Source organism: Scyliorhinus torazame, chromosome 21, assembly GCF_047496885.1.
Source record: "Scyliorhinus torazame isolate Kashiwa2021f chromosome 21, sScyTor2.1, whole genome shotgun sequence".
NCBI classification, from domain to species: Eukaryota; Metazoa; Chordata; class Chondrichthyes; order Carcharhiniformes; family Scyliorhinidae; genus Scyliorhinus; species Scyliorhinus torazame.
In genome coordinates this window covers 15,496,224-15,508,266 of record NC_092727.1, presented here as the reverse complement: position 1 = coordinate 15,508,266, position 12,043 = coordinate 15,496,224, and the positions used below count along the sequence as shown (strand labels likewise).

Genomic DNA, 12,043 nt, shown 5'->3' with positions numbered 1-12,043 from the left:
CATTTCTTAAACACCCATTTCTTAAAGGGTACTCTCACATGACATTAGTGAGTGGGACATTTTTGTTTTGTTTCCGCTTCAAATGTGAGCATTAACTGGCCCGACCGTAAAGTCAAGCTGCTTTCACATTAACTGAACAACACATCCCAAACGCAGCCTCAGGAGAGTGCTTAGCGCATCAGTGTGAGTTGTTCCATTTCCTGAGCCGGTCATTCTGGCTTTCCTCTTTGACAGATTTGCCCAACTTTGCGTCAATTAGTGAAGAACTATGGGTAATTCCACTGCACTGGTCTGAGACTGGCCCCCATTACTTCACTTAAACCACATACAGTCAACAACAAAAAAATAAGAGACAGAGAGCATTCATTCCACTCTTGGCTGTAGTAATGTGATTAGAATGTCTTCACTTATGTCTTTGCTTCTATTGGATGGGGGAACAGGGAAAATGTACAGAGAATGTCCTGAAATAGACTGTTTGCTATGAAATAACAGCATGTGACCAAAACTTTGGAAATACTTGAGTAATTTCTAGCCTAGCAATAGCTGTTCCCCGTATTGGCAAGCGCGCGCTTAACACACAACTTTCCTTCCTCAATTATCTTGTGGGAGGAGCCAAAACGAATGGATCAACCTCTTCATTAGAATAGAAGAAATCATCTGAGCAATTTAAATGCTCATCCACCAATGGCATAGTAGAAACTTGTAGCCATTTATTTCACTTAATATTGAAGTCATGTTTTGATATCCAGTAACACAACAACAAAACTTGCTGCATTCATACAAGACCTTGAGCACCAAAAAATGTCCCAAAGTGCGAAACCAGAACAATTATCAAACAAGGTTTGATACCAGGGTACATAAAGAGACGTCAGACCAGATGACCAAAAGCTTGATTAGAGAGGTAGGTTTGTACGGAGCATCTTAAAGGAGAAAATAAGAGACCGACAAGCTGAGGGAGAGATTTGCAGAGTTTAGAGCTCTGGCAGCTGGTGGTACACCCACCGATTGTGGAATGATATAAATCAGGAACTCGCTAAAAGCCAGAATCGGAGGAGCACAGATTAAATCATAGAATCCCTGCAGTGCAGAAGGGGGCCACTCGGCCCATCAAGTCTGCACCGACCCTCTGAAGGAGCAGCCTACCCAGGCCCACACCCCCATCCTATCCCCGTAACCCAGTAATCCCACCTATCCTTTTGAGCACTAAGGGACAATTTAGCGTGGCCAATCCACCTAACCTGCACACCTTTGGACTGTGCAAGGAAAGCAGAGCACCCGGAGGAAACCCACGCTGACACGGTGAGAACGCGCAGACTCCACACAGTCAGCCACCCAAGGCTGGAATTGAACCCGGGTCCCTGGCGCTGTGAGGCAGTAGTGCTAACCACTGTGCCGCCATGCTGCCCATTAAAATAATTAAATATATATATTAGATACTAAACGCATACATATAAAGTATACATATATGGCTTTAAATGCATTAACGATTCCTGATGATTGAAATGAAAATGATACTGGAGAGAGAAATTAAGGTCACTACAAACAGGATTTCTCTGAACTGATAGAATCTCCATCAGAGGCAGCGAAGGAGGCCAGACTTCAGCAAGGGAAAGTAACATGCAGTGGAATTCAATTTGAACGATCACCGCTTGTAATGAATCAATCCATCGTTCCCAGCCTGTAATCTCAACAGATATGTTCAGTTCCATTCATTATTAATGCTCAGTAAGGTTCGGAGGCACTGATCAGGTCAGCAGCGCTGCATTTCTAATCATTCTCCTTTCCCAATGCTGCCTGTACTCTGCACAAGCACCAGCAATCGGGCTTTCCCCTTCGTGTTTCTCAGGGAGTGGGGTTGGTTGGAACACATCTGCCCCATGTGTCCACACAGATGTGCTTGGTGCTGCAGTGATTCTGGGCCTCACAGGACAGTTTGGAATACGTGACGATCGAATGCCAGCCTGTCCGAGTCTGTCACTATAACCACTGTGTCTGACTATCAAGCTATTGAGAACCGGGACTTACCTAATAATGGGTCTGTATTTATATCAACCATAAGAGAAGGCAGGCAGGAAATAAAACGGAAAAGGGACAAGATTATTGTTGAGAATCATCAATGAGCAAAATGAAATACAACACAGTAAGACACAGGAGCATTTCACCATCAATCATCACAAAAGCAGATGAGAACCACAAATAAATTGAAAGTGCAAAGTACATTCAGGAGGGCGGGGGGGAGGGGAGATAATGTATTTTATATTTGCAGTAATTGATGTCAACTATCCCCAGAGCTGCCCCTGGGTGGGAGACGGGGGTTTTAGCAAGATATTTCCATATTCCTACTGGGATTATTCACTCAAAATTCCCAAAGATCTCAACCATTGGCTTTAGGCAGAAAGGTTCTGATACACATTGAAGAGGCTATTTTAGTCTCAAATTCCTCATCATGCTTCTTATGGTCTATTCAAACCAATCATTCTTTGAAGTGTATCCTTGGTGTCATAGCCAGTGGGGAGAATTGTCCAAACGTTGCAGCCAGGTCAGACGGTTGGACAACTCCTTGGGGATTTTCCTTCAGGTACACAGTAACGTCAACAGAAAGTCAGTGAAAATTCTTCTTGCCTTCGTATCCCAGGTTCCTGCTGATCTTTTTTTGATGTCAGGTGCATAGGGTATCTAAATAAAGAAGCCTTGGTTGCTATTTTCCAGAGCTTTGGTGAGGTCACATGTGGAGTGCTGCATACGATATTGGAGTCCTTAACTAAGGACGAAGGCTACGGACAAGGTGCTGGAAAATGGGATTACGATGGATAGGTACTTGATGGCCGGCACAAACACGATGGGCCGAAGGGCTTCTTTCTGTGCTGTAAAACTCTATGGCCGGAATACTCCATCCTTGTTCGCGACTGCGATTTTCAAGTACAGCTGAAAGCGAATGGACGTTTGGCCGGAATGTCAAATCTTCCGTACTCTCTCGCAATGGGTCCTGCAACGAGCAAGACCGGAGAATCCCACCCACTGACTCTACGGAAGGATATACTTGCTTTATAATAGATGCAACAAAGATTCGCTACATTGATTCCTAGGATGATGGGGCTGCCTTTGAGGAGAAATTTAATAAATGGGCCCATGTTCTCCAGACCTTAGATGAAACATCTACAGATGTGCCACAGAGAGCATCCTATCCGGCTGCATCACAGCTTGGTATGGCAACTGCTCAGCCCAAGATTGCAAGAAACTGCAGAACGTGATGAACTCAGCCCAACGCATCACACAAGCTTGCCACCCTCCCATTGATTCTGTCTACACCTCCCGCTGCCTCAGGAAGGCTGACAGCATTATCAGAGACCCCTCCCACCCAGGCATTGCCTTCTTCCAGACCCTTCCATCAGGCAGAAGGTACAGAAGTCTGAAGACCCGCACGTCCAGACATAGGAACAGCTTCTTCCCCACAGCTACAAGACTCCTCAACGACTCCCCCCTCGGACTGATCTGTTTCCTGTAAGAACACTTTTCACGACGCCCTATGCTGCGCTTGGCTCATGTATTTGCTTTGTTTGGCCCCTTGTTCCGCACTGTAACCAATCACTGTTTGTCGATGTACCATTTGTCAATGTTCTCTGTGGATTATTCTTTTTGTCTACTATGTACGTACTGTGTACGTTCCCTCGGCCGCAGAAAAACACTTTCACTGTACCTCGGTACATGCGACAGTAAATCAAATCAAATCAAAAAAATGCAAGGTGTTCTTATTAAAATTCTTAGAAGGCTTGACAGCTGAGAAGGCTGAAAAGCTATTTCCCTCAGCTAGAGAGTCTGGGATGAGGATTGACGGCCTCAGGAAAAAGTGTCGGCCATTAAACACTGAGATGGAGGAAATATATTGGGCGGAGTTTTCTGTGCAACGTGGCATGGCCCCCCATTAGCCGGCGGTGGGATCTTCTGCTTCCGCTGTTGTCAACGTTGTCAACCCACGACTGGAAGATCCCGCTGGCGTGAATGGTAAATTCACTCGGAATGTTGTGAATCGTTGGAATTCTCTACCCCTGAGAGCTGTGGATGTTTAGTCATTCAATATATTTAAGACTGTGATTGATAGAGTTTTGGGCATGAAGGAATTTACCAGATGTGGGGCTAGGGTGGGGAAAGAGAATTGCCATAGAAGATCAGTCACCATTTTACTAAATGGCGGAGGTGTGGGGTGACCTCATCCAGCTCCTTGTCTATGTTCCTCAGTTCAGCCAAAGTCACAATGCTTAGATCAGGAGGACACCATCTTCCTCCCCCCCCCCACCACGTACCCCCCTAACCCCAACTCCCCACCCACCCCGGACAAGGAACATCAATGGGAAAAGGCCCAGTGCAGCCTGTCACGGTTTCACTGCCTCCATAAATTGCACAGCCACAGGATGAATCGGCCTGGGTTTGACCAATTCTACCTGTTCATAGCCCCCACTGAGGCCCAGGCCAACGCTGTACCTGTCACGTGTACGTGAACGAGTTAATTAGGTTGTTAAAGCCATAACAACAGCTGCCAGGTGCACCAGGGAATAAAGGCACTGCGAGGAGGAAAGGGTCGCCTGGCAACAGGTGTGGAAAATTACAGAATGTCTCATCTATGAACAATGTCAGGCTGTAAATGTGCAGAAAATAGGGGGGACAAAGCATTTACTGTCATTTTCCAAACGTAGTAAAAGTGACTGCTTAGTTACCACACTGATCGGGAGACGAGATGCCTTTTCCCAGGAGTCTCTGTCTCTTCTTCTGCTGCCTGAAATGAGGGGAAAGAAGCAGTCAGTAAACACCTTCACCAGGCACGGAATGCCCTTGTGCTAAAGGTGGAGGTAATGTTTACTCCAATTTTCACAGTGCCTCTTCCAGTCTCCCAGCACTCTCTTCCCGAATGGGCGGGTAACGTAAAGACTGACAGTAGTTTAGTACATGGGGGGTTTGTCAAAATGCGTAGAGTCATGATACAGTCCCAATCCCAACAGGCGGGTGTCGGAAGGGCCGCAGAGGCCCGATCGAACTGCTTCTCGCTGCACCCATCAGCCGCAAATGCAGAGTTTCCCAGCGGCATTATTCAGAGGCCAGCAGGGAAAATCCTGCCTAAAATGTCAAATAAGGCCTCTCCTTGACCGACAGATCACAATGAGGACAGATTTGACAGTTAGGAACTCTGGTTTGTTGCACCAGATTAATGTTCATCAATATCCCTCCTTTGATTATTTTAAATAAGTAATTTCAGTTCACAGTATTCGGCTTTGGGTCATAGAAGCTGATGGACGTACATTTATCAGGAATATCACAATAGAGTGAATGCAACTCGAGGGAGGTGACCATGTGTGGACCACTGTGGGTCAGAACAGACTGCGTCCATATCTTTAAAAATCCCCCCCCCCCTCCCACCCCGCAATTTGTGCTTAGCCCGGTAAAGCCAGCCGCCGATGGGTGAGGGGCATTTCAGGTGGCATTTCATTAACCTACCAAATTGTTAAAGGGCGGGAGGCAACTTCTCTATTGAAGGGCAAGATCATAAATATTGTAGCTAGGGGCAGCACGGTGGCGCAGTGGTTAGCACTGCTGCCTCACGGCATCCAGGACCTGGGATCAATCCCGGCCCTGGGTCACTGTCCGTGTGGAGTTTGCACATTCTCCCCGTGTCTGCGTGGGTCTCACCCCCACAACCCAAAGAGATGTGCAGGGTAGGTGAATTGGCCACGCTAAATCGCCCCTTAATTGGAAAAATAAAAGGAATTGGTACTCTAAATTTATTTTTAAAAACATTGTAGTTCATCAATTTATCTGTCTATTGACAAAGGAATGGAGTCTCCTCGTTAAATCATCGAGGTGAAATTGCACATTGGCTCGGGGGCAAAGCTATCCAAAATTCAGTTCTAATTGCTTAATTTAATTGAGCATTGGGCGTGTTTAGAAAGATCTACAAATGGGCTCGGGACTGTGTCGTGATTCTGAGCATTTGATTTTCACCCCTCCACACCACTGACCACAAAAACTGTCAGTCCCTTTTCTCTCTATTTAAATTAAATGCCTGCCCACTTGTACAGATTTCACCTGTCTGTGATTGTGCGTGCATTCAATCAGGCAACACATCCAGTAAACGTAAATCTCAGCGCTTCCAACACTTGGAATATGGAAGGCACCATGTCGCAGAGAAAGGGGAGACAGGGGTCGGGATTCTCTAATAATGGGGCTATGTCCCACGCCGGCGCCACCCACTCTGGCGTCAACGATCCCCGATAATGGGGAATGCTCCCCTTCGGCGCCGGATTGGACCCCACAACTCCAGCCGGCGTATTTCCGCGCATGCGCGGGGGGTTCCCTTCTCCGCGCCGGCCCCCGGGCAATATGGCGGACTGGCGCGGCGGGACTCCCACGGGCGCCCGAGAATCGGCGCCGGAGAACGAGGAAGTCGGTGTCGGGCCGCGATTCTCGCGTCCTCCCCGGGGATTCTCGACCCGGTGCCAGGTCGGAGAATCCCGGCCAGGATGTCTGAAAAAGAGTGCGCCTTTTACTTTCTCTCACCTGTCATTCCAGCTTTGAGCTGCGCTTCTGCGAGCAATAAATCAAATGGCAAAATATTGGCTGGGACTCTCCGACGCGAGTCCGCCTCGCTCCCTCTGCTGGCGAGGATGGAGAATTAGGCGTACAGCCAAATCTCCCATTCACTGCCGCCGGTGTGAACGGACGGGAAATCCCGTCCACCATCTCGGGATATGTGTTCATTATACAAATGTAGAACCTCGTAAATACTCAGCCACACAGGCAGCATGTGCAATGATAAAAAGAAAGGGCTGAGCGTTTCAGGTTGATGGCCTTCCATCACAGCTGCTGCCTGATCCGCCGAGTATTTCCAGTATTGCCTGTTTTAAAATCAGGTACTTTGTATCTGGGGGCCGGTTAGCTCAATGACTCTGTCCTCACTCAATGTTGACACAAATTCAATGCACCAGGGGCTACTGGATAGTGACTAAGAACAGAAAAACTAGGTGATCTCCTTTCCCTCCTTTGCCTAGAGGGAGAAAACTTTAGCGTCCCTAACACTACCTTGACTCAGGATAGGCTGGGTAAATGAACGTGGCGCGGGTCCCAAAGGTCGGCCGACGTGGGTCCCGAAGGTCAGCCAGTTGGGAAAAGTGGATCCCGGGAAAAGAAAGTTTGAAAAACACTGATTTAGTAAAGCGCTGACCCCTTGGTGCGACGTCCATTCTTTAAGAGTGAGCTTCTGTCGACTGTTCCAGTGCAGAGAAAGGAGTGTGGAGGCCTACTGGGTGTACCCAGACCTTGCAAAGGAGTCCATTATTAGACAGCTGCTCCACCTGTCCCACGCACAGGCAACATTGTGCTGGGGCGGAGGGCTAGTTTGCATTCTGCTGTTAGTGACTAGTGGCACCTGGTTTGAATGTGGGAGCGAGATCGGCACTCCTGTTCCTTAAGGCTCCACGTAGAGCTAAGTATGAATCAAAGACTTGACTTTTTGCAGGCGTACGTTTGATGCTGATAAATGGATGAAACTTATCAAATTTCTAGGCTAAAAAAAAAATCAGTAAAACCCAATGGTGCCCTTACCCCTGCATGACAACACAGTTTCTTTTTGCAATCCCTGGGAGCGCGGAACAGGAAGGCTGAGGTGGGCGAAAGGAACTTGAATGGGTGGAGTGTTATTCTCAATAATAAAAGAAGGATATTGGTTCTCGGGCATGGAGTAGCACTTAGAGCAGCGGTGTGACAACAATGCATGCTTGTATCGTAGTATTGTTCTCTAAACAGTCGGGAGAAGCTCCCCGCACACTTACCGATTGTGCTCCCAGCATGCGATGAATAATGTGAGTAGGTAAAATGCCAGGAAAATCCCCAAGCTGAATAGTGTCCCTTTTACATAGGCCACAGCTGTCAAAGAGGGGCAGAAAGGAGGAGCATTTGGTTAACAAGAGCAGTGCTCTTTCAGACTGATAAAACATTTCTGAAAATTGTTGCAATAACATCATTCTGATGAATGAAAAGAATAAAAAAAGACTCTCGTTTATCTAGACTATGGTCATCTCAAATTGCTTTACAGTCAACAAAGTACTTTTGAAGTATCGTCCCCGTTTTAAGCGGGAAACACAACGGCCAATTTGCAGGCAACAGGCCCCCACAAACCGCAATGTGATAATGACTCAACAATCCGTTTTTGAAGCGTTGATTGAGGGATAGATATTGGTCCGGGCACCAGGGATAATTCCCCTGCTCATCTTCAAAGTGGCACCTTTCATATTCCCACTGGCGGGCAGAGGGGGCTGCAGATGGGATCTCAGTCTAACATCGCATCTAAACGACAGCAGCCTGGATTCTCCCAAAATGGGACTTATGTCCCCACGCTGGTGTAAGAAGATCCCTCAAAAAAATAAAACCTAATTCAGTCACCTTCAGGGGGCTAGCAGGGAGCAGGAGTGATTCACGCAGCGTTAGCTGCGGATACGGGCCCCCGCACTTCCGGTTCCAAGTCCACGCATGCGCACGGCGGGGGCTTCCCGCGGCCGGACCGAGCGCCATGGCGGACTTGGACCACGCAGGCTGCTGGAAAATGTAGGCCCCCCCCCATAAGGGCCGCGCGCACTTATATCCGACCACAAACAAGCACTCCCCAGCTGCCCCCTTCGGTGCCTGATCCCCCCCGCCCTCCACCAGGGCGGCCGCGGACTGAGTCCTCAGCCGCCACGCGAGCATCCTGACCGGCAGTACCATGTTAGTTCCACGCCGTCGGGAACTCGGCCGGTCGGGAGCGGAGTATCGTTGGGCAGGTCTCCGGCAATGGCCCCCCCCAGCTGCCTGGAGTACTACGCGAACGCGCCGTTTTTTGGTGCCCGGAGAATCGCCGGACCGGTGACGGGCTCGAAATTTGATTCTCCGCCCCCGTGCGAATGCCGATTTCGGCGCGGGGCTGCGCAGAATCCAGCCCAGCATCTTTGACAGTGCAGCACCCCCTCAGTCCTGCATTAGCGTGTCATATTTGATTTTTTTTTTAGACTCAAGTTCTGGAGTGAGACCTGAGCTAACGTGCTTTTCATTCAGAAGCAGAAGTACTGCCCTCAAATAATTCACAATTTACAAAATGGAATCGCACTCAGTACGAGCATTTGAAAGATGGACGGGTGTAAATTTACGAGGAACAAGAGCCTGGGGCCTCTTCATTAGCTGTTTATATGGGGCCACAATCCAAGCCAATCTTTTTCTCAATGCCATGCTCCATCGTGTGGGCATCACGCAGTGGGGGAGGGGGAGGGGGGGCGCACACACAGGTGAGTCTCCAGACAGGGAGCTCCTGGTTTCAACATCAGTTTAACTGGAGGGTTACAGGTACTTCGCCACATGAAGAGGAAACTAATGGTTCTTATCGTCCCTCGCTGTCAGGTCACTGGAATAACAGCCCTCTCCTGCCTGCGTCTGCTGGACAATGGCACAGCCGTGAATTCCACATTGGCGAGCTCTCACAGTCAGGCAGGCAATGATGGGAGGCTCTGGCACACGAGATGTCCAGGTGAAGGGAAGGCCTACAGTGTCAGTGCCACCCCATCTCAGTACCACACAGCTGGCTCATTATGAGACCACCGACACTTAAAGCTTTGACAAGGAGTTATCCAGACTTGAAACGTGAGCTCCCTTCTCTCTCCACAGATGCTGTCAGACCTGCTGAGTTTGTTCAGTATTTTCTGTTTTTGTTTCAGATTCTGGCATCTGCAGTAATTTGCTTTTATCTTATTCTAGACACTAAAAGCATCCCCAGGAAGCAGTTTTATTAACTCTGTTCGCCTGATTGCCGACTTCAAGCTGAAGTGCTTACAATTCACAGCAGGCGCCACAGTCACAGTGAGGATTTTACTCCGGTTCCCTCGATCAACAGGCTCGTCTGAGGAGAGACAGAAGACAAGAAACACACATTCAGATCATACTACCAGAATAGCTGCACAATCTGACAGTTCAGATAAGGATCTGCCGTAATATAGTGAATAGCGAAACAGACCAGAGGGGCTGAATGGCTGGCTTTTAGTCCTATATATCAGAATGCTATTTTTTAGATTTTACAGTGCAGAAGGAGGCCATTCGACCCATCGAGTCTGCACCGTCCTTTGGAAAGAGCACCCTACTTAAGCCCACGCCTCCACCCTATCCCCATAACCATGCTAAATTGCCCCATCTAACCTTTTGGACACTAAGGGACAATTTAGCACGGCCAATCCACCTAACCTGCACATCTTTGGACTGTGGGAGGAAACCGGAGCACCCGGAGGAAACCCACGCACACACGGGGAGGAAGTGCAGACTCCGCACAGTCACCCGAGGCTGGAATTGAACCCAGGTCCCTGGAGCTGTGAGGCAGCAGTGATAACCACTGTGCCAATGTGTCGCCCTGTAATATAGTGAATAGCGAAACAGGCCGGAGGGGCTGAATGGCTGGCTTATAGTCCTTTACATCAGAGTGCTACTTTTATTCAGTCATGGGATGTGGGAATCACTGATGAACACAGCAGGTACGACCAAAGTGAATTATTTTCCCGGGAAATTGGAACAGCTGAGTGGCTTGATAGGCCAATGCAGAGGATGCAAGAGCATAAGAAATAGGTGCAGGAGTAGGTCATTGAGCCTTGCTCCACCACTCAATACTTATCAATACTGACCTGCTCCCTCAACTCTATCTTCTCACACTACCCAAAGTCCCTCAGGGCAGTTAAGGATTAACTAGGTTGCTGTGGGTCTAGAGTCACAGGTAGACCAGGCCGTGTAAAGATGGGTGATTGCCTTCCTCTATCGGGTATTAGTGAACCAGATGTTTTTTTACAATAACCAGGTAGTTTCACAGTCACCGTTACTGAGACTAGCTCTTTACTCCATATCCATTTACCTAACTGAATTCTAATCCTCCAGTGGGATTTGAACTCACCATCTCCAGATCACTGGTCCACTAACGTGACCACTGTGCTAGCATCCCAAGAGTATGTGTGCTCTTCACATGGATAGTACCTTTGTTTAATCAGCTGGCCTACTTGACACCTCATCCTGATAGGTTGAAATACCAGAGTGCTTTCCCTGTCTTGTTTTCGGCGAGTGCTGAGTCTCTTTATTTCCAATGGATATTAGGACACCTCTGTACCTTTGACCTTTGACAGAGGAAAGGACCCCTTGTGCGTACCTTGCTTTAATGGGTAAAAGGGCAATGCTCCGCCACATGCCTCATCCTCAGTCTTCACCACCACCACCACATAAAAACTGCTGTTTGGGAAATCCTTTTTCTGTCAGGACATGAAAAGCAGAATAATAAATGTCTGATCGCCAGGAATGGAGCAGCACAATGTTATCACCATCCAAGCCAATCGGTGAAGCAAAAACCAAGGAAAGGAGCTTTTCCATATTGAGAGAGTCTCTCCTCCCACACAGCCCAGTGTCCCAGCTGCCCCCTATTTATAAGGGCTCAAAGACAATAAATAGCCATCACCTGTTTTTCTTAACCTTAACAAGAACTGACAAGACATTAACATACAATCCATATTCTACTGTACAAGACATCTCAGCAGAAACATCAGATTAATTCTTTCAAATATAATTTTTTTCTTCTTTCCACATTTGGTAATATAAATTTTCCCATCTGTTTACTCAGTTCTCTCTCGCTCTCTCTCGCTCTCTCTACTCTCCGCCCTCTAAAGCACTGGGGTAAGGAGAGGTGGACGCCAGGAGGCCACAGCTCACGTACCTTCCTGCTCTGCTCACTCCCTGTGCGAATATGTTCAGTCTCCACTCGCTGCCTCCCCCTTGCTGGCTGAACCCCGATCAGGGACCAGCACGTGGACCCCAGAACTCTGTGACTACATCAACCCACCACGCACTGACCCACCCTACACATTGCCTTTTGAGGTACAATTGGGCGATTCGCGAGGGATGCGTGAGATTTACTTCAACCTGTTAAATGGGCGAGATTTAGCTGATATTGAGCAGCGAGTGTGGGAAACTTGATTTTGCCAGAATGTTCAGCAACACTTTATTGCTG

General features: G+C 48.2%; 1 protein-coding gene across 2 annotated transcripts in view; it reads right to left on the bottom strand.

The window, feature by feature from the left end:
- The window catches only part of sidt2 (SID1 transmembrane family, member 2), a 103,682-nt gene that overhangs the window by 44,960 nt on the left and 46,679 nt on the right, over positions 1–12,043 (bottom strand). For both annotated transcript variants that reach the window (XM_072486542.1, XM_072486543.1), the window contains exons 7-10: positions 11,192–11,291; positions 9,845–9,910; positions 7,818–7,911; positions 4,713–4,771 (exon numbers count right to left, since the gene is read on the bottom strand). In XM_072486542.1, the coding sequence (XP_072342643.1) occupies positions 4,713–4,771; positions 7,818–7,911; positions 9,845–9,910; positions 11,192–11,291 (319 nt within the window). The remainder of the gene's footprint in view (positions 1–4,712; positions 4,772–7,817; positions 7,912–9,844; positions 9,911–11,191; positions 11,292–12,043) is intronic.